Consider the following 26,827-nt stretch of genomic DNA (forward strand, 5'->3'; position numbering starts at 1 on the left):
ATGCAAGGGAGGGCAGGCTCCATGAATTAAACCAACCCCAACATAGGACAAATCTGGGACAGCTCCTTAAATAATACAGATCACCCAAGAAACTGCACCAGCCTGGGGGGAAAAGCAAGGACAGAACCCCATAAATAATCCGAGGCATTGGGAGAGAAATGCGTACACACAGCAAAGTTCTCTTGCCTGGCAAACACAAATGCAAGATAGTATTTTGACTACCGTAAAGACTAAACCGTAAATGATATCAGAGGTGTTTCATCTTGATACTTTGTCAGTTACATGGATGCAGCTTGTATCCATGATGATACTGTTTTCAGAGGTTTTAAAATGGCAAATTTGCACATAAAGATTTGAATTTCCAGAGATGAGACAGTGGGGTGGATCCTACCCCTATCCTACCACTCCACTGAACAAAGTGATGCCTTCTGTGATTGACAGGGCCAAATCTACCCCCTTTTTCAATCCTCTGGTAGTCTGGAGGGAAAGCTGGCAACAGCCGATCAGGGGCCTCCGGACCTTGGGAGAGGGAGGAGCAGAAGGGGAAAGAGCTGCCATAAATCAAGAATTAGCAGTTAAACATATTCACATATTCATAGACTTGGTAGGGGCCATACAGGCCATTTAGTTCAACCCCCGGCTTAATGCAGGATCAGCCTAGAGCATCCCTGACAAGTGCTTGTCCAGCCTCTGCTTAAAGACCGCCAGTGAGGGGGAGCTCACCACCTCCCTAGGTAGCTGATTCCATTGTCGAACAACTCTTACTGTGAAAAAAAATTCCCTAATATCCAGCCAGTACCTTTCCTGCTGCAATTTAAACCCATTATTTAAACCCATTATTGGAGGAGAGTGTTATGGGTACCGTGGACTGCCAAAAAAACAAATCAGTGAGTTATACATCAAATCAAGCCTGAACTGACCCTAGAAGCTAAAATGACTAAACAGAGGCTGTCACACTTTGGTCAGATTATAAGACAAGAGTCACTGGAAAAGACAATCATTCTAGGAAAAGTTGAAGGCAGCAGGAAAAGAGGAAGACCTAACAAGAGATGGATTTACTCTATAAAGGAAGCCACAGGCCTCAATTTGCAAGTTCTGAGCAAGGCTATTAAGGATAGGACATTTTGGAGGACATTGATTCATAGCGTCGCCATGAGTCAGAAGCAACTTGATGGCACTTAATATACACACGCATTATGAGTCCTAGCCTCTGGAGAGAGAGGTCAGAGGTCAGTTATGTTGACACCGCAAATGCAGGAAAGAGGCATTCTTTTTTCAAGGGTATTTTTTTGGGGTGAGTATAAATATATTATGGTCCTTTATATTGGATGGATTGATACAATCTGTTTTGTTGTACATGTGAGGTGGACAGCATATATTCATCAGAATCAATCGATGCCACCCAGGTACCAGTTTTCACTGCCAAAGCAGAGCTGCAGCTTCTTTTAATAGCTTCCATGCCTTTATATTGATAATTTATCATTTTGATTGTAAACCTCCTCAAGCAAAACTCTGGAGAGGCGGCATAAAAATTTCCTAAATAAATAGTCAATAAATCATGGAAAAATTGATCTGTATGGATCCCCATCATCTCAAAATTTGGATGTTTTTTACAGAAGAAACCCATTGCAAAGATAACAGGTTCCTGCCAACATCTATTAATGGATCTTTCCTACAAAAGTCATTCTGATACAATGTTTTCCACTAGTTTTTATATGCCGACTTTCTCTATCACTTAAGGAAGAACCTTCCCTTCCCTTCCCTACAACCTTCCCTTCCCCTCCCCACAACAGACACCCTGTGAGGTAGGTGGGGCTGGAAGAGCTCTTAATAGAACTGTGACTAGCCCAAGGTCACCCAGCTAGCTGCATGTGGAGGAGTGGGGAAACCAGATTAGCGTCCGCCACTCATGTGGAGGAGTGGGGAATCAAACACGGTTCTCCAGATCAGAGTCCACTGCTCTAAACCACCGCTCTTAACCACTACATTACGCTGGCTGTTTTGAGATCAAACTGGGGCTGGTGCTTACAAGGCAGCACCCAAACACCAAGGACAACCAGACCACGTAGTTTAATTTAAGTTTGCCTTAACTGGTAGCCATTAGGTAGGTATCCAAAATATAATTACAATATAATCACCTTGCAATTGCAAGGTAATGACAATGTAATTACATCCGTGTATTGTAAAGCTGAGAGCAAGAGGCATAACACAGGATCTAATTAAGATTAATCAAGACCTTGGTTCTGGGCTAACTCCCCACCACCACCACCTAAATGCCTTGCTGTCTCTTAGAGCTTCCTTAGGGTTGCCAACCTCCAGGTACTAGCTGGAGAACTGCTAATACAACTGATCTCTAACCAATAGAGATCAGTTCAACTGGAGAAAATGGCTGCTTTGGCCATTGGACTCTATGGCAGTGAAGTCCCTCCCCTCCCCAAACCCACCCTCCACAAGCTCTGCCCAAAAAAACTCCCACCAGTGGTGAAAAGGGACCTGGGAACCCTAAGCTTCCTACTCCTCAATGTCTTACTTTCCTCTTCTAATGCTGACTGGAGGAATGGAAAGCTGCCCTTTCGCCTCACAGTCCATTTTTCGCCAATCAAAATCCTCACAGACTTTATCCCACCTCCTGACAAGCCTGCTAAAGTCAGCCTTTGGTTTTGGTATCGCACTTGACATTGATAACTCTTCCCAATGCCAAAGAGCACCCAGCCATAGGGTTGCCAACCTCCAGGTATTAGCCGGAGTTCTCCTGCTACTACAACTGATCTCCAGCCAACAGAGATCAGTTCCCCTGGAGAAAATGGCTGCTCTGCCAATTGGACTTTATGGCATTGAGGTCCCTCCCCAAACCCCGCCATCCTCAGGCTACACCCCAAAAACCTCCCGCCGATAGCAAAAGGGACCTGACAAGCCTACATCCCCCCCCACACACAGTTCTACTTGATGGCAAACAGTCTACCCTCAAAAATAGCCACTGTCTCCAGGGGAAACAATCTTTGTCGGCTGGAGGTCAGTTGGCAACCCTGGCTGGCCACCTACTTCCCCTCTCCAAACAAAGCCAGGCAGGGTTCACGTAAGAAAGCCCACTATTGGGATGATTTAGCATATGACTTCTGTTTTAATTGGGATGATTAATTGGTTTAATTTAAAAAAAAAAAAAAAAAAACCTGTACACTAACCGAATCAATTTCACTTTATCACAAAGAGCCCGGTCCCATTTGCAATTTAGCTGAAAAATTTGCAGACGCGTTGCACCCTACAGCAAATATTCCGGCACATTTTGTAACTTCAGAAACTAACAGTGAAAGCCTACAAATGCTTTCCTGGGAGTAAGGCCCATTAAAGGGTGCTGAGTAGCATTCTGTATAGACCTGGTAAGGATGGCAGTGTAACAATAGAAAGGACCATTTCATTTGCAGCAGTGTAAACATTCCGCTTTGACTGGGCAATCCTCAGCCTACCTATTTATCAGGACTTCCTTCCTGTTCAGAAGGTTGCAATCTTGGCCAGATTTCAAATATGGTCCTACTGAGCACCCTGCTTAGAAGTAAGCATACACAAAAGCATACACAAAATCAGGCTTCAAAGAAAGTAAGTCCCTTTTAATACAGTGAGACGGACCACTGAACGCAGCATGGTATAGTGGTTAAGAGCGGTGGACTCTGATCTGGAGAACCAGGTTTGATTCCCCACTCCTCCACGTGAGCGGCGGAGGCTAATCTGGTGAACTGGATTTGTTTCCCCACTCCTACACATGAAGCCAGCTGGGTGATCTTGGGCTAGTCACACTCTCTCAGCCCCACCCACCTCACAGGGTGTCTGTTGTAGGGAGGGGAAGGTGATTGTATGCCAGTTTGAGTCTTTCTTAAGTTGTAGAGCAAGTCGCCACATAAAAACTAACTAGGGTTGCCAATCTCCAGGTACCAGCTGGAGATCTGCTAATACAACTGATCTCCAGCCGATAGAGATCAGTTCACCTGGAGGAAATGACCGCGTTGGCAATTGGACTCAATGGCATTGAAGTCCCACCCCTTCCCAAACCCCACCTTCCTCAGACTCCACCCCAAAAACCTCCCGCCAGTGGCGAAGAGGGACCTGGCAACCCTAAAACTAATTCTTCTTTTTCTTCTAATCTCCTCCCCAAATTATACTTCCTTGACCAGGGTCAAGAATGGGCTTTGCCAGGGGTCCCCAGCCTTTCTGAGCCTGCGGGCACCTAAGAATTTGGATACAGTATGGTGGGCGCAGCTAGAAAATGGCTGCCACAGGAGGTGGAGAGAGCCACAAAATTGCCTCCACCGTTTACCTCTACTCACACAGTGAAGATCCTTGTGCTGTAGGGGACAGCTGCTGCCAAAGCAACCATTTAAAAGAATCTGCCTAGCCAATTAAATCTCCAACGGCCAATCAGTAGCCTTCCTGGGCAAAGGCCCCACCTGGCCCTGCCCGCTTTCTAAAAAGATTTGGTGTGCGGCCGGAAAAGTGTCGGCGGTGAACAGGCACCATGTCGGGGACTCCTGACGTTTAAGCCGTTTCCCCTTCTGGATGAACAGTGCAAGAAAATTCATTAGAGAAGATGCTGAAGATCTTTCCTTTGCACAAAAGAAAACCCAGGCTAGCTTTCTTTGCCCTTTCCTCTAACCCTCCCTCAAAGTCAGCAAGGCAACCATTCATTTTCTCTGCTGAGCCAACTAGTTTTCAATAACAATCTCTCCTTCATTTCGTAACTGGGATCAATACCAACCCTCCTGCTCTCATATTGGCTGAGGCTCTGACACAATCGTTTTACCCTTTGCGTTTGGTTTTGGAACGTGTGTGGGTGTGTCAAAAAGATGGATCAATTTAACAAGGTTTTTAAAGGGAAAAAAAGCACTTGTTGTTGGCTTTTTTATAAGCCAATTTTCTTTACCACCTAAGGGAATCATAGAATCAAACAGTTGGAAGGGACCACCAGGGTCATTTAGTCCAACAATGCAGGACATTCACAACTGCCTTCCCCCCACATCCCCAGTGACCCCTACTCCATGCCCAGAAGATGGCCAAGGTGCCTTCCCCCTCATCATCTGCCTAAGGTCATAGAATCAGCATTGCTGACAGGTGGCCATCTAACCTCTTCTTAAAAACCTCCAGGGAAGGAGAGCCTACCATCTCCTGAGGAAGCCTGTTCCACTGAGGAACCGCTCTGTTAGAAAATGTGCACAGCATTCAATTTTTCTAACTGGAAAAAGTCCTAAAGCAGTTCGTATGAAATTTTTTTTTGTTAGAAATGAGTAAAAGGTTATTCACTCAAAATGTTAGCATGAAAGTCAGAAGACTTTCCCCCTCATTTTTCCATTGGAAAAATGGAAATTTCAGCAAACACCGAAAAAGAAACCTTCCTGGTTTTTTCCCTTTTTTGAAAGGAGTCCAATGTGCTAAGATAGCATAAAATCAGCATTGCTGACAGATGGCCATCTAATCTCTGCTTAAAAACCTCCAGGGAATGAGAGCTTGCCACCTCCCGAGGAAGCCTGTTCCACTGAGGAACCGCTCTGTTAGAAAATTCTTCCTAATGTCTAGACGGAAACTCTTTTGATTTAATTTCAACCCGTTGGTTCTGGTCTGACCTTCTGGGGCTACAGAAAACAACTCGGCACCCTTTAAATGACAGAATCAAACCGGCATACAATCACCTTCCCTTCCCCTCCCCACAACAGACACCCTGTGAGGTAGGTGGGGCTAAGAGAGCTCTAAGAGAGCTGTGACTAGCTCAAGGTCACCCAGCTGGCTTCATGTGGAGGAGTAGGGAAACCAACCTGGTTCAGCAGATTAGCCTCTGCCGCTCATGTGGAGGAGTGGGGAATCAATCCCGGCTCTCCAGATTACAGTCCACTGCTCCAAACCACCACTCTTAACCAGGTAAAAGGAAGGTAAAAGAAAATGTCAAAAGTAAAATCCAGCCAGCACCTTTGGAGTTCAGGACACCATTTGCAATCCCGTCATTAAGCCTCTACTAATCCCATCATTACGGAGCCTCGTGGCGCAGAGTGGTAAACTGCAGTACTGCAGTTCCAGCTCTGCTAACAATCTGAGTTCGATCCCAATGAAAGTCGGTTTCAGATAGCCAGCTCAAGGCTGACTCAGCCTTCTGTCCTTCCAAGGTTGGTAAAATGAGGACCCGGCTTGCTGGGGGTAAAGGAAAGATGGCTGGGGAAGGCACTGGCAAACCACCCCGAAAAACAAAGTCTGCCTAGTAAACGTCGGGATGTGACGTCACCCCATGGGTCAGGAATAACCCGGTGCCTGCACAGGGGACTACCTTTACCTTATCCCATCATTACGAAGATAAATAATTACCCATTGCGAAGAAAGGGATTCCCAAGAGCGTCGAGTTGTACTTTCCATCCGTAATGAAAAAGATCCCTGCTGCGGTGACGCTGGAGATGCAGACCGTGAGCACACCCAGGAGGCCTAGGAAGGGCTTGCTGCGGAGGCAGTCTTTCATGGAGCTGGAGAGGATGGCCGTCAGCAGGATCAGCATGAGGCTGACCAAGATCTTGCCTCTGGCCAGTAAACTGGTCTTGTGGAAGTCCCGCCACAGGCTGAAAGAGGCCAGGGCGTACAGCTGCAGGTCCTCGTGGCTGAGCTGCAGCCGGCGCATCAGCCTGCAGAACTCATTCTCCCATTTCTCGCCGATGAGGTCCTGGGCCGCCGAATGGTAGGTCTGGAGGTAGTACGTGATCTGGACGGCTCGGGCCGACTTCACCCGCTGGTCCTTGCTGTTGGGGACTTCCAGGACGCCGCCGAGCTGGTGACCGATGAAGCTGCTCCTCCCGTCCTTGGGAAAAGAAAACCCGCCCTGGATTATTTGCTTACTGGGATGTGGGGCGATACCCTCCCTCCCAGCCTTGGAATGCATGCAGAAGAAGGACTGGAGGAAGACCGCCAGAAGCTGAACGGTTGAAAATGCAGCCTCCGTGTCCATACATGAGCTCGTGGGGAGGGGGGGGAGACACCATTTTACAGAGTGAACACCTGCATGCAGGGATGGGGAGGGAGTTTGGAACTGCCCCTTCCCCTGTGGGTAGTTCTGCGTGCATCCCGTTCCTCCAACCATCCTTTTAGTGCAGTGGTCCCCAATGTGTTGCCTGTGGGCGCCGTGGTGACCATCAGCTGGTTTCCTGGTGCCCATTTGCTTCTTCCCCAAAGCATCTCTTCCCCCTAACAAAGAGCCATTTTTGGCATACCTCCCCCCACTTCACTGGCATGAGAAGTGCTTCAGAAGAGCCCGGAAAGCTTTATGTTTGTGTCCATGGAGAGCACCCATTTGGGAACACCTCCCTCCCTCACAAAAGGATGTTTGGCTTGGAAGCGCCCGACGTGTTGTGATTGGTCCCATCACCCCTGTGTCAGCCATTTTGTGATTTCTGGCAGCCATTCTGGAATTGGTTCCATTCTGGAATTTTATGATTGCCTCCCATGGCAGTCATTTTGAGATTCCTCCTACCTCCCATGGCAGCCATTTTGAGACTACTCCAACCTCCCATGGCAGCCATTTTGAGACTACTCCAATCTCCCATGGCAGCCATTTTGAGATTTCTCCTACCTCCCATGGCAGCCATTTTGCCGTGGTGCCCATCACTCCCCATCCAGAAAACCCCCAAAGTGCCCAATGGTTCAACAACATTGAGGACCCCGTTTTCAGTGGTTTGTTTCTCTGCATTCAATTCTCGGCTGGCTCAGGACATGTTGTCTCCTCGGGGAGCAATATCTATCACCCCCTGCTACTGACCAGGTGCAAACCAAGCCCTATGGCACCGTTGCCATAGGTGTTTGGGTTTGAATGGCCCAGATGCCTATCACCTCCCAGGCAACTGAGCTTCCCCCCTTCTCCTTGCTTTTAAGGCCAGCCTCTCACTTAGGGTTGACAGGGGGAATAAACATGCAAAGCATCAGAGGTTACAAGGCAGTAGCTTGTAACTTGTAGCTACTCCAAAGTTTTACAAAATAGTAGTTAACAACAAAGGTTCAGATAAATTGCAAAACATGTATTGCAATTAGGGCTGCCAGGTCCCCCCTCTCCTCCAGCAGGAGGCTATTGTGCTGATATTGGGAATGTCCGTGCGTGTTTAGAACCGGAAGTGCCGCCTCGCAAGGGGCCTTATACCTCTTTGTTTGAGTGGTAAAGCGGCCCTTTACCACTCAAACTAAGAGGTATAAGGCCCTCGCAAGGCGGAACTTCTGGTTCTAAACCAGAAGTGACGCACGCGGTATGTACGCGCGCGTGAACGTTTGCTCACTGACCCTCAGGTGGTCGGCGGGCAGAGGGGTAAATTGCCGGAGGTTTGCCCGCCACCAGCGAGCACCTGGCAATCCTAATTGCAATATACAAATAATGAGCAAACACAAAAAAGCAGTTCCCCTGGAGGAAAACACCGCTCCGGAGGGTGAACTGTATGGCATTATACCCTACTGAGCTTCCCCCCTCCCCTAACCCTCCCTTACCCAGTCTCCGCTTCCAAATTCTCAGGAATTTCACATTCTGGAGCTTGCAACTCTAGACCAATCACAGAGGGCATAAGCAGGGCTGAAGGTAAAGAAGAGTTACCAGTCAGAAGGCTGGAGTTCTGTCAGAATTACAACTGATCTCCAGACTACAGAGAAAGAAGAATGGCAGCTTTAGAGGGCAAACTCTATGGTATACCATAGAGTCTAGGATAAATGGAAGCCCTGGAGTGACATCACACCCACTGAGATCCCTCTCTTCCTCAAACTCTTCCCTTCTCAAGTATCACCCATAAATCTAGAGGAATTTCCCAAACGAGAGTTGGCAACCTTTCCTCCAGGTAGCCTACAATCTCATCCTGCATAGCTGCCTGACATTCAGCCCATAATAGACATTTACCTGCAAGGCAGAAGCTAGCTTCTACCTTACTAGGCTGAAAGAATGGAATGGCCTTCCTGACGAGGTTAGGAAGTAGATTCCTACTATGTAATTTTTGCATTCGTTTAATGTGTCCTGTTAATACTTATGCTTTGCTTCGCCTAGGGTTCCTAGATCCTAGAAGCTAAACCAGGTTGTCCCAGTTGCCAGCTCTGGGTTGAGAAATACCTGGAGATTTTGGGGGTGGAGTCTGAGGAGAGCAGGATTTGGAGAGGGGAGGGACTTTGATGCCACAGAGTCCAATTGCCAAAGTGGCCATTTTCTCCAGGGGAACTGATCTCTATCGCCTGGAGATCAGCTGTAATAGTGGGAGATCTATAGCCACCACCAGTAGATTGGCAACCCTAGCCCTGGTTAGTATTTGGATGGGAGACCACCAAGGAACTCCAGGGTCACTATGCAGAGGAAGGCAATGGCTAAACCACCTCTGAATGTCTCTTGCCATGAACACTCCAAGGAGTCACCATAAGTTGGCTGAGACTTGTTGGCACTTTCCACCACCACCACTTTTCAGTTTACAATTGCCAACTCTGGTTTGGAAAATTCCTGGAGATTTAGGGGTGGATCATAACATGGACGGTGTTTGGGGAAAGGAGGGACCTCAATGAGGTATAATGCCATACTGTCACACATGAAGCTGCCTTATACTGAATCAGACCCTTGATCCATCAAAGTCAGTATGGTCTACTCAGACCAGCAGCGGCTCTCCAGGGTCTTAGGCAGAGGTCTTTCATATCACCTACTTGCCCAGTCCCTTTAACTGGAGATGCCAGGGATTGAACCTGGGACCTTCTGCATACCAAGCAGATGCTCTACCACTGAGCCACAGCCCCTCCCAAAAGTAGCTATTTCCTCCAGGGCAACTGATCTCTGTAGTCTGCAGATCAATTGTAATTCCAGGAAAGCTCCAGGCTTCACCTGGAGGTTGGCAACACTTTTTATCTCAAGTTATGTAGTGTGGAAGTTCTTTAAAAAACAGACACATATAAACTCAGTTGTAAAGCCAGTCTCCCTGGAATAGCTGCTCTATGAACTATGTTCTCTGCTATTTCAGGGGCAAGCAGGTTGGTGTAACTGGAGTCCCAGAGAGCTTTTTAAATTGAAGGGGATAACCTAGAGTTAACATAGTTTTTAACTGTTTTTCCAGGGATTCCAAGTGCCTACAGATTTTATCCTGTGGGAGTTATTACATTCAGCAGACACAGTAATTTATTTCATAGTACCAGGGACAGGTGAGGTCCTCTTACTATTTTCAACCAGGGTCGAAAAGATAGGTTCCCTTGTAGGGGAAATAGTAAAAAAGGATTCGTAAAAAATTACTCATAATACATGGGGGTCAGTGGCTTAACATTAATAAAGTTTCATGCAGCTGCGCTGAGGAGAGGTTTCTCTAGTTAGTAACTTTTCACGCTATGAGCAATTACTGTTTATTTAATCAAACATTTATATCCCTCTTTTCCTCGAGGCTCAAGGCTGCTTACAATAATAGTTAAAACATCACCAGCTATGCTTTAATATATGTTTTAATATATATTGTAAATCTATTGTATGGAATCTATTGTTGGAAGCTGCCCTAAGACAATCTTGGGAAGGGTATAAATTTAACTAACTAACTAACTAACTAACTAAATAAATAAATAAAACCAAAGAGACAATAGCAAACCCCAAATCCCCCCCACCCAAGACTTTGCATTTGTCAGACACAGAAAGCAATTGAAAGAGGAGAAATGCTGGATTCCTGTTGAGTATATGAAAAGTTTGAGGGCAGCAGGAAAAGCGGAAGACCCCAAAAGAGATGGATTGACTCCATAAAGGAGGCCACAGCCGACAGTTTGCAAGATCTGAGCAAGGCGGTTAAAGACAGGATGTTCTAGAGGACATTAATTCATAGGGTCACCATTAGTTGGAAACAACTTGACAGCACTTAACACAAGTACCTGTGGAAGAAGAAGAGTTGGTTTTTATATGCCGACTTTCTCTTAACACTTAAGAGAGAATCAAACTGGCTTACAAACACCTTCCCTTCCTCTCCCCACAGCAGACACCTTGTTAGGTAGGTGAGGCTGAGAGAGCTCTAAGAGGTCACCCAGCTGGCTTCGTGTGTAGGAGTCGGGAAACAAATCCAGTTCACCAGATTAGCCTCTGCCGCTCCGTGTGGATGAGTGGGGAATCCAACCCGGTTCTCCAGATCAGACTCCACTGCTCCAAACCACCACTCTTAACCACTACACCACGCTGAGACAGGGAGAGTTCTAGACAGTTTTAGAAGAAAAGACTAGCACACAGCAGCCAGACAACAACGAGAAGACACTTTAGAAAGTAGGTACTCCACTCTACAGTCCTGTCTAGCTAGAGCTTGCTACCCCCCGCAGGATTTTCTTTTTCTTCCTTGTACACAAAATATTGCTGTATTCCAACATTCGTGACTCATATGCCTTGAAGATGTAAAGGGGGGGATGCCATCAGAGAGACCAGCCCCCACACCCAGCAAAGTTAGAGATCAACAAACAATTCAGGACTCAAAGGATAGGGTGGCCAATCTCCAAGTGGTGTCTGGAGATCTCCCAGAATTGCAACTGGTCTCCAGGTTACTGAGGTCGGTTCCCCTGGAGAAAATGGATGCTTTGGAGGGTGGACTTTATGGCATTATACCCTCCTGAGGTCCCTTCCCTCCCCAAAGTTTGTCGTATGAGACTGGCCCAAGGGGGTTCCCCTGTAGAGGGTTGTGGGTACATCAGATGCAAAGCACAGAACATCCAACAAGCATGTTGAATCCCATTCCAGAGACGAGCATATGTGGGGCAACCTGAGTCTTACCCGGATGCAAGCCCTACCGGGCTCAACAAGTCTTGCTAGCCACGGCCTGCTTTTGGGACCCCTCTTGTGAGCCAGGGGCCCAGATGTCTGCCCCCAAGTCCAGCCCTGATAGCCCTGCCAATCCTCTAGGGCAGTGATGGCGAACCTTTTAGAGACCGAGTGCCCAAACTGCAACCAAAAACCCACTTATTTATCGCCGAGTGCCAATGCGGCAATTTAACCTGAATACCACCCCCAGAGGGGGCCCAGAGGGAGAGGCTAGGGTTGCCAAGTTCCTCTTCGCCATGAGTGGGAGGTTTTTGGAGTGGCGCCTGAGGAGGGCGGGGTTTGGGGAAGGACTTCAGTGCCATAGAGTCCAATTGCCAAAGTGGCAATTTTTTCCAGGGGAACTGATCTCTATTGGTTGGAGATCACCTGTAATAGCAGATCTCCAGCTAGTACCTGGAGATTGGCAACTAGTTCCTTAGTGTTTTCTCTCTACATATCAAGACAAATGGAAAGGTGTTTGGAGGATAGCTTGTGGGCACTTCAAAGGTGGAATAGGACTGCACACCCCTCCACCCGCACAGACCCAGAGGGCACCAGAGAAGCTGCTGGAGGGAAAGAAGGAAGGAAAGAAGGAAAGAAGGGAAGGGAGGGGGAAAGGGAAGGGAGGGAGGGAGGGAGGGAGGGAGGGAGGGAGGGAGGGAGGGAGAGAAAGAAAGAAAGAAAGAAAGAAAGAAAGAAAGAAAGAAAGAAAGAAAGAAAGAAAGAAAGAAAGAAAGGGAGAAAGGAAGAAAGGGAGAAAGAAAGAAAGAAAGAAAGAAAGAAAGAAAGAAAGAAAGGAAAGAAAGAAAGAAAGAAAGAAAGAAAGAAAGAAAGAAAGAAAGAAAGAAAGAAAGAAAGAAAGAAAGAAAGAAAGAAAGGGAGAAAGAAATGGAGCAAGGGAGAGAAAGAAAAGGACAGAGGGAGACAGAAAAAGAAAGAGGCCATTTATGCATGGGAGGTTTTGCCTTGGATTTGCCACTCGGTGGGGCGCTGCGACAGGCTTGTGAGAGGCGAGCAGGGTGGGGCAGAGGGCGCCTCCTTCGCACCCACCGACCAGCCATGCCCCTCCGCCCGCACAGGCCCAGAGGGCCCCGGAGAAGCCGCCGGCCATGCCGAGTGTGGGCGCTCGGCTTCTGTCCCACGCTCTCCCATTCGCCTGGCTGGCCGTGCACGCTCCAGCGGCGGCAATGGCGGCAGCTTCTGGGGGAGAGTCCGGGGGCCACCGCCAATGATGTCGGAGGTTCCCCACCCCTGGGCTACAGCCTCTCCCATCCGGGACAGGGCAGAGCCGGAAAGGCCAGCGGCTTGGAGGAACAGCGCGTGCCGGCAGAAAGGGCTACGCGTGCCGGAAGTGGCACACGTGCCATAGGTTCGCCAACACGGCTCTAGGGTACAATGCAAAATATCAATAGGGGAGTGGTTCCCAAAGCGCGCGCGCACACACACACACACACACACACACACACACACACATATATATACATATATATATATATATATATATATATATATATATAAAGAGGGGGGAAAATACCACTATACACCTGAATGTAATGAATTATATGATTTTTCAAAAAGGTGAGAAGACCAGAGTCACTGGAAAATACAATCATGCTAGGAAAAGTTGAAGGCAGCAGGAAAAGAGGAAGACCCAACAGGAGATGGATTGACTCAATAAAGGAAGCCACCGCCCTCAGTTTGCAAGACCTGAGCAAGGCTGTTAAAGACAGGCCGTTTTGGGGGACATTGATTCATAGGGTCACCATGAGTCGGAAGCGACTAGAGGGCACTTAACACCCACACAAGTTTCCATGCGATTGTAGCCCTGCGAATGTCAAGATGTGATGCTCTGACTGCACACAGAAGCCCCGTGAATCATTGCATTCATAACACAAGGAGTGTTAAACAGAAGAGGGAATCCAAAAGCAATCAGATTTTGCAGTAACGAGATTATAGGTGTGCAGAATCTGAACAGAAGACGTCTTGAAAGCCGGGAGTGCCACAGTCCTAAATCTCATCTGCTTGCTGAGGATCATCCATAAGGCAATTTCTACTCTATAATAACTCGGTTTTATTATCTGACACTCTGAAGATGATGAGAAAATGTAACATAAAGGGCTGGGGAGTCGCTTGCCCTCTGTGACCAATGGATGGCCGGGATCAACTTCCCAAACCGCTTTGAGGATTTGCGGGATCTGTTATGATTAGGGCCGAAGCCAGCGTGGTGAGGCAGCTGGAGACAAATGGCAGGAAACCAGATCTTCTGGTTGTTCAAATCTCACCTCTGCCAACACTTAAGGACTTTGTGTGTTTTTAAAGAAATGGGATAATAAATTGTGTTAATAGACTGAGTGGTTAACCTAGCAAATTTCAAGTCCTCCCCTCATTGGCTGTTAAATACACTGTGTGACTTCGAGGCCCCTACGTTGTTTTGATCTAATGACACAGCTTCGCCAGCTCGATTTCTGCACTGGTGTTAAAAATAAAGAATACTGCAAAATCCTGGCTGCAGCCTCAGTGGGTGGTTTGCCCATGTCATCTTTCCATAGCCTCAGTTTCTCCTTGTCTCGTCCAGCGCCTGGAGCTCGGCCCCCAGGCCCCTTTTGAGTAGTGACAACAGAACTCTTAATGTCCAAAATATTACATCTTTATTATTTCTTCACATAAATGCATAAGGATTAATCTCTCAACTCACACATCGCTGAACAGGAAGTAGATGCAGAACATATCTAGAGTCTGTGAAAAAACAGATGAATTGGGAGCCTCCTTTCTCTTCTGTGGTCACGGTAGAACAAAGGATTTCAATTTACCCGGGCCAGAAGGAATTGTGGGAAGAAGAAGCTCTGATAGCCAATTAGCGTGCAGTTCAGACACATCTGACCTAGTGTTGGTCTGGACTACATTTCCCATGATTCTAAGTCTTAAAGGGCTAACTACTACAAACATTTTCTATGTAACATTTCGCGTTCTGCTGGGGCAGCACACTCCCCGCCTGGAATTCCACTAACTGCATGCATACTATGGTTAATATAACAAGTCTAACTGGGATTATACAATACTACACACAACTAGGTTGCATATCCAAATAACATGCACACGGTCTAACAGGATTCACCGGAATTATTCTTTGGCGCACAAAAGCACCACTTCAGTGATTGGTCTGGGAAGAGTCTTGGCGCCATCTGGCTTGATGACGCGTACTTCGACCTTGCGAACTCGCCTATCTGCGCTTGGTATGGCCTTCTCTACAAGTCCCATAGGCCATGCATTCCGAGGAGCTTCCTTGTCTTTCAACAGGACCACATCTCCCTCGTGTAGATCAGGTGTAGAGGTTTTCCACTTGTGGCGGCCTTGCAGAAGTGGGAGGTATTCTTGTCGCCATCGCTTCCAGAAGGTGTCAGCTAGCACCTGAACCTGTCGCCATTGCTGCTTGTGCAAGTCTTTAGCGACAAAGTCCCCTGGGGGTGCTGGCCAGTCTCCAGTCTTCTGCGTCAGCAAGGTGGCTGGTGTCAGTACCGTTGGGTGGTCAGGATCTGAGGAAACCGGAACCAAGGGTCTGGCGTTGATGATGGCAGCAACCTCTGCCAGAAGAGTAGTTAGGACTTCGTGGGAGAGTGACTGAGTTCCCATCAGCATGGAATCTAGGATGCGACGTGCTACTCCTATCATGCGTTCCCATACACCTCCCATGTGGGATGCATGGGGTGGGTTGAATGTCCATGTACAGTCCTGGGAGATCAAGTAGGAGCTGAGGGCTGGATCAAAGTCTGCAGTCCCTCGTATCCCCAGCTCTCTGCAGGCTCCCACGAAGTTTGTGCCACGGTCGGAACGGAGCATCTTGATAGGTCCGCGCACAGCGAAGAATTGTCTGAGGGCATTAATGAAGCTGGAACCATCCAAGGACTCGACCACTTCAATATGGACAGCTCGTATGCTCAGGCACGTGAAAAGCACTGCCCATCGCTTGTTACAACCTTGTCCTCCTCTCGTCCTGTGTGCAACTATGTTCCAGGGTCCGAAGATGTCAAGCCCTACGTTGGTGAAGGGAGGGTCCATGCTGAGTCGATCCGCTGGCAAGTCTGCCATCAGCTGGTGCTGATGCTTCCCTCTGAGTTTGCGACACTTTACGCACTGGCTAATGATGGCTGCTATGCATCGTTTCGCGCCCACAATCCATAGTCCAGCCGCTCTGACGGCGCCTTCTGTGAAATGCCGTCCCTGGTGGTGGACTGATTCATGATAATACTTCACCAAAAGGATGGTGATATGCTGCCGTGCTGGAAGGACGATGGGGTTCTTTACTGTTGAAGCTAGGTCCGCTCTGTTCAAACGCCCACCCACTTTCAACAGCTCGTCGTCGAGGTAAACATTTAACTTAACGAGGGTGCTGGTCTTCGGGATTGCTCTCCTGCTCTCAAGGCACCTGATTTCCTCTGAGTAGGCCTGATGCTGTATGCTTGACAGAATCAGCCATTCTGCGTGGTGTCGTTCGTCTGGTGACACTGTCTCAGAGTTTCTGTGGCAGACAAAGTGGATCAGGCGGGCTACTCCCCGAACGAGCGCTGCCCAGGTGGAGTAGCGGTGGAAACGTTGTGTCCCTAACTGGAGTCCTGTCCTCGCTTCAGTCCGCATGCAGGAAACTTCGGGCCTCACGTCAGTATCCTGATCTGGGGCTAAGAGGTCATACCTCGTCTCGGGCCGGTCGGGCTGCCTGGGTGTTCGAAAGGGGAGTGGTGCGACCCAACTTCCTTCCTTATTCTTTTCGAGGTCTGACTCCATCAGCTTCAGGAACTGTTTGTCTTCAATGGGCAAGGCTGGCTCATTGTCGCCCTTGGTCACCTGGAATACTGTGGAGCCTAAGGTATAGAGACTTTTCTCAGTGATTGTGAAACGATCCGGGCATGGCTTCCCATGAGGAGCACGGCCATTGTCCAGGATGTTCGTGGCAAAGATGCTGACGGTGGCTGGGGTTTGGAGGCGGTCCACACACACGTTCCCCATGATAACCCATCCCAGTTCCAACTTCTGAGCATGCGGAGAGCCGGGAGGACCTCTGACTTGTTCGTGGCATAAGAACATATCAGAACAATCCATTCCCAGCAACAGCAGGATTTGCGCTTCGGGGTCCAGGTCAGGTATGTGGTCAGCAATAGGCCGCAGATGAGGGTGGCAGAGTGCGACATCTGGTGTGGGAATCTGTCCGCGGTCATTTGGTAGCGCATCACATTCTAATAGCGTTGGGAGATGGAACTGAGCACCACTTTCCAGTGCTTCAATCTGGAATCCACTGGCTGTCCTCCCCGCCGTGAGCTGGACACCAGCACACGTTTTGAGGGTGTACTGTATCTCGTCACCATCCAGGTGGAAGAGCTGGAAGAATGCAGGACTGGCTAGCGAATGATTACTTTGCCCATCGAGCACCACATACATCTTCACAGCCTCGTCAGGGCGTTCCGTGGGGAAAACTCTAGCAAGGCACACTTGATGACAGGTTCTCTGCTTCGTTGGAGCACCACAGATACGAGTACACTGGGTGCTAACAGCATTGTCCTGAGTAGGGGCAGTAGTCACTGGCGTCGCCATTGCAGGGAGACCCGTTGCAGGCTCCAGTGATGCCTGTGTGGTGGTGCCCATCATAGGGTGTTGTGACAAGATGAGGTCAGCATGAAGAGCTGTGGGATGCTTGTTGCTGCCACAGGCCGAACACAGAATGCTGATTGGACAGTCCCTAGCCAAGTGGTCCTTAGACTCGCAGCACTTGTAACACAATCTGTATTCCTTCACCAGAGCCTTCCGCTTGTCCAGCCCTTTCTGCCCGAACTCTCTGCACTTATTGAGCGAATGTGGCTTCTTGTGCAGTGGGCAGAAAGCTCCCACAGGCCTCTCCGTCTTAGGTCGCAGCGTGGCAGCTGAGACTTCCGTCTTCTGCACAGAGATAGTGGCCTTGACTTTCGTGTCTCTGGACGCCAACTTCTCTTCATGAGCTTCGCCGTAGAGTTTATCCAAACCAGTGTGAGGGTCAGTCCTGTCTCTCGCTGTCCTCCTAATGAAGTCAACGAGAAATGAAAAGGGGGGGTAGGTATTATTGTTGTTCACCTTGAAGGTAGCCACTTCTGTGCCCCACTTCTCTCGCAGCAAGAGAGGCAGCTTGTCAATAATCCTGTCCTGTCCGCTGAATTGATCCAAACACACGAGACCGGACAGCTGTGGATTCTTCTTGGCCGCCTCCACCTCCAGCAGGACATCCAGTAGGTCCCATAGTTTGGGAGTGTCTTTCAAAGTCAGTTTAGGGAAGTCCTTCAGTTTCCGCATGAAAACGTTTTCGATGTCTGTAGGTCTGCCATAGCGTTCGTCAAGCCTTTGCCACACTGTCCTGAGTGCCATTTCAGGGTTCTCGACGTGCGCTGCATAGAGTCGCTTGGCTGCATCCGAAGAAGCTGGCCCCAGCCATGCGATCAACAGCGTTAACTCCTCATCTGCTCGCAATCCCATCTCCCCTGTGACCCTCTGGTAGATGACCTTCCACAAGAAGTAGTCCTCCACGCGATCTGTGAACTTCTGCACACCCTGCTCGGACAAATTCTTCCTGAGATTGCGTGATCCCAGGTAGCTGCCACTGTACTGGGCGAGGCGGGTAGGGTCTGGGAGTGGAACGGCATGAATGAGCTGTGTGGGATACTGAGCAGTGAGCCAAGTCGCAGGAAAGGCAGGTGACTGGAGTGGCTGAGCTGCGGGCCCAGCAGATGGTTGGGGTGCAGGAACAGTGGGAGCAAACATTGCAGTATTTGGATTCAAAGCCCATTGGCTGATATCTGCCTTGCGTTCGGACCCACCTGGTACGCCGATGAGAGCTTTCTGTTCTGCAGGTGACTGGAGCGGCTGAGCTGCAGGAACGACAGGTGACTTGAGTGGCTGAGCTGCAGGAGCAGCGGATGACTGGGGTGCGGGAGCGGTGAGTTGGCTGATGTCCACTGGTACGCTGATGAGAGCATTCTGTTCCTGTACGAAGGACAGCACGCGGTGCTGTGTATCCTCTTCTTCTAGCTCCTCAGGCCGGAAACCCAGATCCAGCCGCGCTGCCAAATCGAAGGTCCGAGCCCGGGCCTCCAATTCTGCGGCCTCACCTTCCCGAGCTAACGTCCGTAGTCTCGCTTCTCGTTCCTCTTGTACCGCTCGTTGTCTTGCTTCGCAAGCTTCTTGCTCCTCACGGAGTTGGGTCTGCCGAACCTCTTGCTCTGCTCGTTGTTTGGCTTGCTGAACCTCATACTCCGCTTGTTGCAATGCCGCTTCCCTTCTCACGCCTTCTTCCTTCCTGGCAAACTCTGCTCGTTTGGCGGCTGCTGCCGCGTCAGCTTTGGCTTCCAGCGCTATGCATGCCAGGCTAGCGTCTGATCCTGACCTATAGGAGCTCCCAGAAACGTGAGAACGGGCCTTAGAGGTGGCAGGTCTTGACCTGTGGGAGCCCTTAGCAGCATGGGAAGAAACCTTCGAGGCGACAGAGGCCCCGGACTTGCGGGTACCTCCAGAAACGTGGGAGAGGGCCTTGGAAGACTGCCGTTTTGAAGAAACAAGGGAGTGGGCTGTCGAAGGCATGTCTTTCACTGATGCCAGGTGTGATGGTGGAGAGGAGAGCTGTGTGGTCGAGTTCCCCTTTTCTGCTGCCTTAATGCGGACGTCTAGGTCTTGTGCAGCGCCTTCGAGGAATCTCTCTCGGGTCTCCCGTTGATCCTTGAACTGTGGTGCCTCCTCTGAGCCCAGTTGGGCCAGGATTATCGAAATTCGATCCTCGTTCCCCCACCACTGTGAGTACAGCTGTACACGACGGGCCTGAAGGCCGCGCAGTTCCTCTACGCTGCAGCTAGTAGTGTCTTTCTGTAGTTCTCGTTGCGCCTTCTGCCATGCGCGTTCCGCCTTATCGCGAAGCTCATCCTTTTGGCTCAACAGATAGTCTCTCATCTTGGCTGAGAGCATTGGCATCCGATGCACTGAGGTCGTTCCGTGCATTTGATTTGTTGCTGCTGCAGAGGTGGACTGGTTGCTGTCTGCTCCATCTGGACCCACGATCAGGCTTTCGTCTCCTGGTTGGAGGTTGTCAGCTCCCACGGCTGCAACGTTGGTGGACATCCTGTCCTCCAGGTGGTGCTGTCCTCTCTGGGGGCGCAGTACCGTTGCCGTCCACCAGGTGGCGCTGTTCTGGTCTGCTTGGGTGAGTCGGTTGCCGGGCCTCAGTTGTTCTGGGCTGGCACTAGGTGGTGATGATCCTAAACTTTCCTTCTATGCTGATGTTGGGATCCTGATTCCCCACTCCCTGGTTGTCTTTTGGCCTCTTATACTCCAACTTACAACAGGGAGCTTTTCCTGATTTGCAAAGGGTTAGCCGTCTGGTGCTTGGACCTCGTTAGCTGTCTGAGCTGTATGGGGCTCCAGTGACCGTGGCGTGCTTTGCTTTCAGGGAACCAGAGACTTCCTGCCTTAATGTCCTTGTGGGCTAGGTTAAAGGCCAGGAGTTACTTAGAGGAGAAGTGAGCTGAATGCTGTAGACATTGCAAAACAGGAGCATGCAGACTAAAACCTTTTAAACTGTTCAAACTGCAGGGAGATCTGTGTTTCCCACCCTTTCTTCAGCTAGTTGGAGAGGGTAAGCTGGAGACATATACAAATGCAAATAGGCAATCTCCTTGCAATTCACATGCAGACTAGACCAGCTTCAAGCACAGGAAAAATGTCCTTTTAAAATCCAAGCCGTTTGCATGGGCTGAAACAGTTTGCAGAGCAGGCATGCAAGTTTATAAAGTTTGTTGATACAGTCTGTCTGTATAAATCCAAAATATCCATAGGCTCTTAATAGTCACTGTTTTTTCACTGTCTCGTCCAGCGCCTGGAGCTCGGCCCCCAGGCCCCTTTTGAGTAGTGACAACAGAACTCTTAATGTCCAAAATATTACATCTTTATTATTTCTTCACATAAATGCATAAGGATTAATCTCTCAACTCACACATCGCTGAACAGGAAGTAGATGCAGAACATATCTAGAGTCTGTGAAAAAACAGATGAATTGGGAGCCTCCTTTCTCTTCTGTGGTCACGGTAGAACAAAGGATTTCAATTTACCCGGGCCAGAAGGAATTGTGGGAAGAAGAAGCTCTGATAGCCAATTAGCGTGCAGTTCAGACACATCTGACCTAGTGTTGGTCTGGACTACATTTCCCATGATTCTAAGTCTTAAAGGGCTAACTACTACAAACATTTTCTATGTAACATTTCGCGTTCTGCTGGGGCAGCACACTCCTCCTATAAAATGGGGTGAATGGTGATTCACAGCTGACTGGCAAAGCTGAGCCCTTTGCAGATCAAAGGTGCTGTGCAAATCCAAGCTTTCGCATTAGCTTTGTCAGGTGACACTGGGATGGCAGGAGAGCAAATGATTGGCAGGTTGCCACTATGGAGACTTAAGTGTTTGCAGTCAAATCCAATAGCCATTTATGCATGGGTTATTTCCGTTACCGTCAAGCCCCGAGTACTTCAGGGCTTTGTTTTCATTATGCATGTATTTTCTGACCTTTAAAAGCCACCTCACTCTCCCCTTGCATTCTCCCCCCCCCCCCGCATTTTGTGGATGCTGTTTTACCCTGACTTTAATGTCTGTCTCGATCCCAAATCAAAAGCAGGTCCTGGGCATATTTGTCAATTCGGGGCTTTCTCCCCACACCCATTCTTGCTTCTCCCTCCCACTTGTCTTTCCCCTCATCCAACCCCTCCCCTCCAAGCTGGAATACTATGAGGCTGCTTATTTGGTCAGTTTCACAGAGAGCGTGGTCAGTTTCACCTGTTCTCTCCCTTTGCAAACCTCAAGCCATTCCCAAAGTTTTGTTTGTTTCTCTCCACTGCTACCCTTTTTCTCCCTCCCCCAAGCTGCTGCGTCCACAGCAAGGGGGAGCAAAACACCTTCCCCTCCCCCAAGAACCCCTCAAAAACAACACTAGCTGAGCCCAGAGTCTGCAATGTCCACATATCAGTTGCGCCTCTCGAGCTGGGCTTTTTTCCTCCAAGAAGTTCCAGTGAAGGAAGCAGAAGGAAGGAAGTGGCGGAGAGTTATGCAAAAGAGAAAGGAGACCCCAGCCTGATCAAACAGCTATTTTTGATCAAACAGCCTGATCAAACAGCTATTTCGAGAGACACTGTCCTTCAGTGTTACTCCTCTGAAGATGCCTGCCACAGCTGCGGGCGAAATGTCAGGAAAGAAAATACCAAGACCACGGTTACACAGCCCGGATAACCTACAAGAACCAAAGCTATTTTTTTGTTTGCGACTAGCAGGAGAGCTGAAATAATCACAAACGACCTATACGACTGTTTACTGACCACTCCCCCATTAGTTCTGAAGCTCCACATTTCCCCTGGCGATGCATAAATTTAACTCCAAGTACTCTGAGAATTTCTTCGGGGGGGAAGCCCCTGTGCATAGGGATTTGAGAATTCAAATTCAAATACTGTGCAGTGAGAGAGCAGAATATCCAGCAGAAACTACCCATGCATGTCTAAGCAGGGGTTGAGATAGTTGTGGGTATTTTGTACCTCACTCTAATCTTTGTCCTCTTCTCTGCCTTGCAGACAGGAAATTACGCCGTCAACATGGTCTGGTGGTTTGAGCCCTGAACGAGGAGCTGGAAGTTTTGCGTTCAAATCTGCCCACTGTCATGATGCTCTCTGGGTGACCTTGGGCCATCAGTCTAACCTACCTCACAGGGCTGCTGGGAAGATAAAATGGGCATGGAGAAGAATGTAAGCTGCCCTGAGCTTCCTGGAGGATAATTTTTTTTAACTCTGGTAGAAATGCACCCAAATCACAAGAGGAAAGAGAAAGAAACAGGCAGGGTTGGCTCTGAGTATCTCATTTTGGGCTATGCCTAAAGGAAAAGTTGTTCTCTGATTAGCAATCTGGCAACTCCAAAAACGGAGATGCCAAGGCAGATGCAGTTGCATTTGTGGGACAGCAGCTCTGCTTCCATCCATGCCACTGGAAAAGGTAGAAATGAGAGCTTTGCCAGGATCCCTTCTGAGCTGCGAGCCCCTGGCTAGGGATGCTGGCCTTTTTCTTCCGGCATCTTGTATTATGGGTCAAAAGACACCAAGGCCATTTATGCAGGGTCAATGTTGATGCTCGCTCAAAGCTCTTTTTAAAAATGTGACCTTTAAAATGCCTATTTTACAGTCCCAATGCAAAAGGAGAAATTCCACACACACCCCACTCGCCTGCTCCTTCGTTTGCATAGCCATTGGCAATGGTAGTTTGCATAGCTAAGCCGCGTTTGTGATTTTCCATGGTTCCTTCAGTAAATGCTTCGGTGCAGGGGCGGAGCAAATACAAAAAGTCCCATTAAAGGGGCTCTTAAGAAATGCAAAGCAGGTATGCACTGGCTTCGCAGTCACTTCCTGAATGGCGGTTCAGCGTGAAAAACTCAAAAAAATATGTGGGACACTTCAGCCTGGAACGTGCTGCTAATTACCAAGCATAAATGGCCCAAGAGATGCTCTCCATAGGGCTGCATCTCCCTGCAGCGGCTTATTTAAGTTCCTGCCTGCCTGTTACTGCCTGTCTGTTACAGGATTAAGCGTTGGCCTGTCTGTTACTGTGTTTATTACAGAAAATTAGAAGAGTAACAACAGGCAACCCAAACAGGGAGAAGTCACTGCCATGCAAGCTACAGACCTGTCTAAAGGCAGTTTTCTCACTCACTGATACCACTGAACTCTCTCAGATGGTTGTCCATGGTTCTGGCCATGGAGAATAATGAGCAGGAGGTCTACTTGTGAGAAAACCCTCCCTGTGCCTCTGTTAGAGGCTAACGTTTGATAGGCTGATTCATTTGCTCTCCCTATGAGAGATAATTTAGTTTTGCCTGTGAACAAACATAGAAGTGAGTGATATTTCTCTTGGGAGTATTCTGTGGGGAGCCAACATATCAGAATCTTTAATTTTTTAATGCATTTATGTGTTTTGTTTTAAAGAACTACCCTCAAGTGGGCAATGAAGCTGGAGATTTACCAGCTAATACTCCCCCCCCCAAAAAATCTATAATTTTTGCAATGTGCTAAAAATTCTGCTAGAGATACTAGTTCATTTTTCACAAAATTCCAGTTCTGTGGAGTTGCCAGCCAGTGACTGACGCCCAGCAAGATATTGAGGGGAGGGGACATGGCAAGTCACCATCACATCACTGTCATGATGTCATTTCCACAGCAAACCCAGAAGTGACATCACGCAACTCTAGGATTCAGTGGAAATGGACTCCTAGAATGGTGTGCCGTCACTTGCAAGATTGTCTTGGAAGAGACATCACACCATTAACATGATGGCATTTTTTTCTTCATTGCCCCCCCCCCCAATAGTGGGGGTTGGAGGATGCTGTCTGGATGTCTTCTGCTATAGCAAGTGACCTGGCAACTCTCCAGTTCCCCCAAACAGTGGTATGTATCCAACCACCTGCACAGTGGAGCTGCAGGCCACTGAGCCCCCCCCCCAAATTTTGTATTGGGGTCTCAGCAGACCCTCTTGATAAGGTTGCCAGGTCCCTCTTTGCCACTGGCGGGAGGTTTTTGGGGCGGAGCCTGAGGAGGGTGGGGTTTGGAGAGGGGAAGGGCTTTAATGCCATAAAGTCCAATTGCCAAAGTGGCCATTTTCTCCAGGGGAACTGATCTCTATCAACTGGAGATCAGTTGTCACAGCGGGCACTTTCGTCCCCCCTTCTCATGGGAGTCTGCCAGCCCTTGTGGAAATTACTACACACAACCCCATAACCACAGAATCAACTTTCTCAGAGGTAGAAATTGCTGCTACGAGGAAAGAGAAGAAGAACAAGACACCCTGTGAGATAGGTGGGGCTGAGAGAGCTCTAAAAGAGCTGTGACAAGCCCAAGATCACCCATCTGGCTTCATGTGTAGGAGTGGGGAAACCAACCTGGTTTATCAGATTAGCCTCCACCACTCATGAGGAGGAGTGGGGAATCAAACCCGATAGCCAGGTGGGTGGTTTCAGCAGGCAATTGCCCACCAATCCACTTGGCAGCTCCGAAGCGTCAATCGTTTTGGGGGGTTGAGTGCTAAAGCAGCAGCAGTGATGTGGCGCTTCCAGGGGTAAACCTGGAGTGATGTGATCACGTTGCCTGTGGCAGCGTGCAATTGGCCATCCCCCCCCCCAAAAAAAAAGCCGATTGAGAGGGGGGACCTGGCAACCCTAACGCTGGTATTCACAACAATTTTCTGTAGTAAAGCAGGGAATCAGTTCAATGTCCCACAAATCAAGGGTTGCCAACCTCCAGTTTGTGCTTAGAGATCTCCCACTATTACAACTGATCTCCAGGTGACAGAGGTCAGTTCCCCTGGAGAAAACAGCCACTTTGGAAGGTGGAATCTGTGTCATTATAATGCATTGAAGTCCCTCCCCCCCAAAACCCTCCCCTCCTCCGGCTCCACTCCCAAAGTCTCCAGGTATTTCCTAATCCAGAGCAGGCAACCCTACCTAAATCACATAACTGGGTCTTTTCTTTTCTTTTTTTACTGGCCCTACACCTGTGCTGTTATTGGCAGCCTGGCAAGCAGAAATTCAGCAGGGAATGTTTTTACTTGGCATGGAGAGAAAGTTGAGCTTCTGACTGTGAAGGGCCCAGGAACAGAATCAGGCCAAATTGTGACAATTCTACTGGCTTGGTTTATTTGTTCTGCCGCCTCGTAGCCAGGACAGCTTCTGTTCTCCGCCCATTTCCAAGCGAGGAGGACCTCCTTGGGGGACAGCAGCGTCCTTTGTGGGCCAGCCGTTGAGGTCAGCACACATGAAGCCAGCTCTTTGCTGCTGACGGTGTCAGTTCGGCAGAAACCGCTGGCAGAGACGGAGGCACCATTTGTAGATGAGCTGGCTGAGGCTAAGCTGTAAAACTGGCACTTTATCGTTCTGTGAGAATAAACGGCCGTGGCTTCTTCTCTCTGCACAATGTCGATGGGCCTTTCATGGAAGGGTTGACTTCAGGCTGCGCCCTGCGCCAGCCAAGCATACATTTGCTACCCAGAGAGTGGTGCGTATGCTCTAATCCTCTGCACCTTTGCTTCAGAGCAAAAGCATCCCCCTTTTGTTATTCTGAGAGTCAGCAGCGGTAGCAGTAGTGGTGCCAGCCTCCAGCTGGGACCTGGGGATCCCCTGAAATTAGGGTTGCCAACCTCCAGATACTAGCTGGAGATCTCCTGCTATTATAACTGATCTCCAGTTGATAGAGATCAGTTCCCCTGGAGAAAATGGCCACTTTGGCAACTGGGCTCTATGGCACTGAAGTCCCTCCCCAAACAGCACCCTCCTCAGGCTCTGCCCCAAAAACCTCCCGCTGGTGGTGGAGGGACCTGGAATCACAGCTCATGTCCAGACTACAGAGATCAGTTCCCCTGGAGAAAATGGGTACTTTGGAGGGTGTACTGTATGGCGTTGTACCCCACTGAGGTCCCTGTTCTCACCAGGCTCCATCCTCAGATCTCCAGGAGTTTCCCAACCTGGATCTGGCAACCCTCCCCCCTCCCCCCCACCGGGGACCAGGAAGGACCTGGCAATCCTAAATAGCAGCAGCTACCCTCAGAAGACGTTCTGGGAAAAATTCCTGCTCGAACATCCTTAGCTGTACAAGGGTAAAATTGGATGGGACCTGGGAGGACAGTTGTGGGATGGCTGGATATTTTCTTGGCAACTAAATGAAACTATTCAGGGCAATTAAATCAAGCAGGGGAAGGGGTGTTTATTGTGTTGTCATTTTCATCCCGCCCTTCTTCCAAGGTTTATCACTCTGCCCTCCCTACGGTTGCTAGCTCCAGGTTGGGAAATTCCTGGAGGTTCGGGGGTGAAGCATGAGGAGGGGTGGGGTTTGAGGAGGGAACTCAGGAGGTTTGATGCCATAGATCCCACCCTCCAAAGCTGCCAAAGGAAACTGACCTTTGAAGTCTGGAGATCAATTGTAATTCTGGGAGGTCTTCAGGCTCCACCTGAGCCCTCCCTCACAACAGCCCTGTGAGTAGTAAAGC

General features: G+C 49.1%; 1 protein-coding gene and 1 non-coding gene across 3 annotated transcripts in view; both read right to left on the bottom strand.

The window, feature by feature from the left end:
• The window catches only part of PTCHD4 (patched domain containing 4), a 71,353-nt gene that overhangs the window by 20,083 nt on the left and 24,443 nt on the right, over positions 1-26,827 (bottom strand). For both annotated transcript variants that reach the window (XM_056856545.1, XM_056856544.1), the window contains exon 2: positions 6,340-6,820. In XM_056856545.1, coding sequence (XP_056712523.1) covers positions 6,340-6,820 — 481 coding nt within the window. The remainder of the gene's footprint in view (positions 1-6,339; positions 6,821-26,827) is intronic.
• TRNAT-GGU (transfer RNA threonine (anticodon GGU)) lies at positions 9,688-9,759 on the bottom strand. The gene has a single exon. It is a non-coding gene; the product is annotated as a tRNA-Thr (tRNA).

The sequence above is a fragment of the Euleptes europaea genome, chromosome 10 (assembly GCF_029931775.1).
Source record: "Euleptes europaea isolate rEulEur1 chromosome 10, rEulEur1.hap1, whole genome shotgun sequence".
Classification (NCBI taxonomy): Eukaryota; Metazoa; Chordata; class Lepidosauria; order Squamata; family Sphaerodactylidae; genus Euleptes; species Euleptes europaea.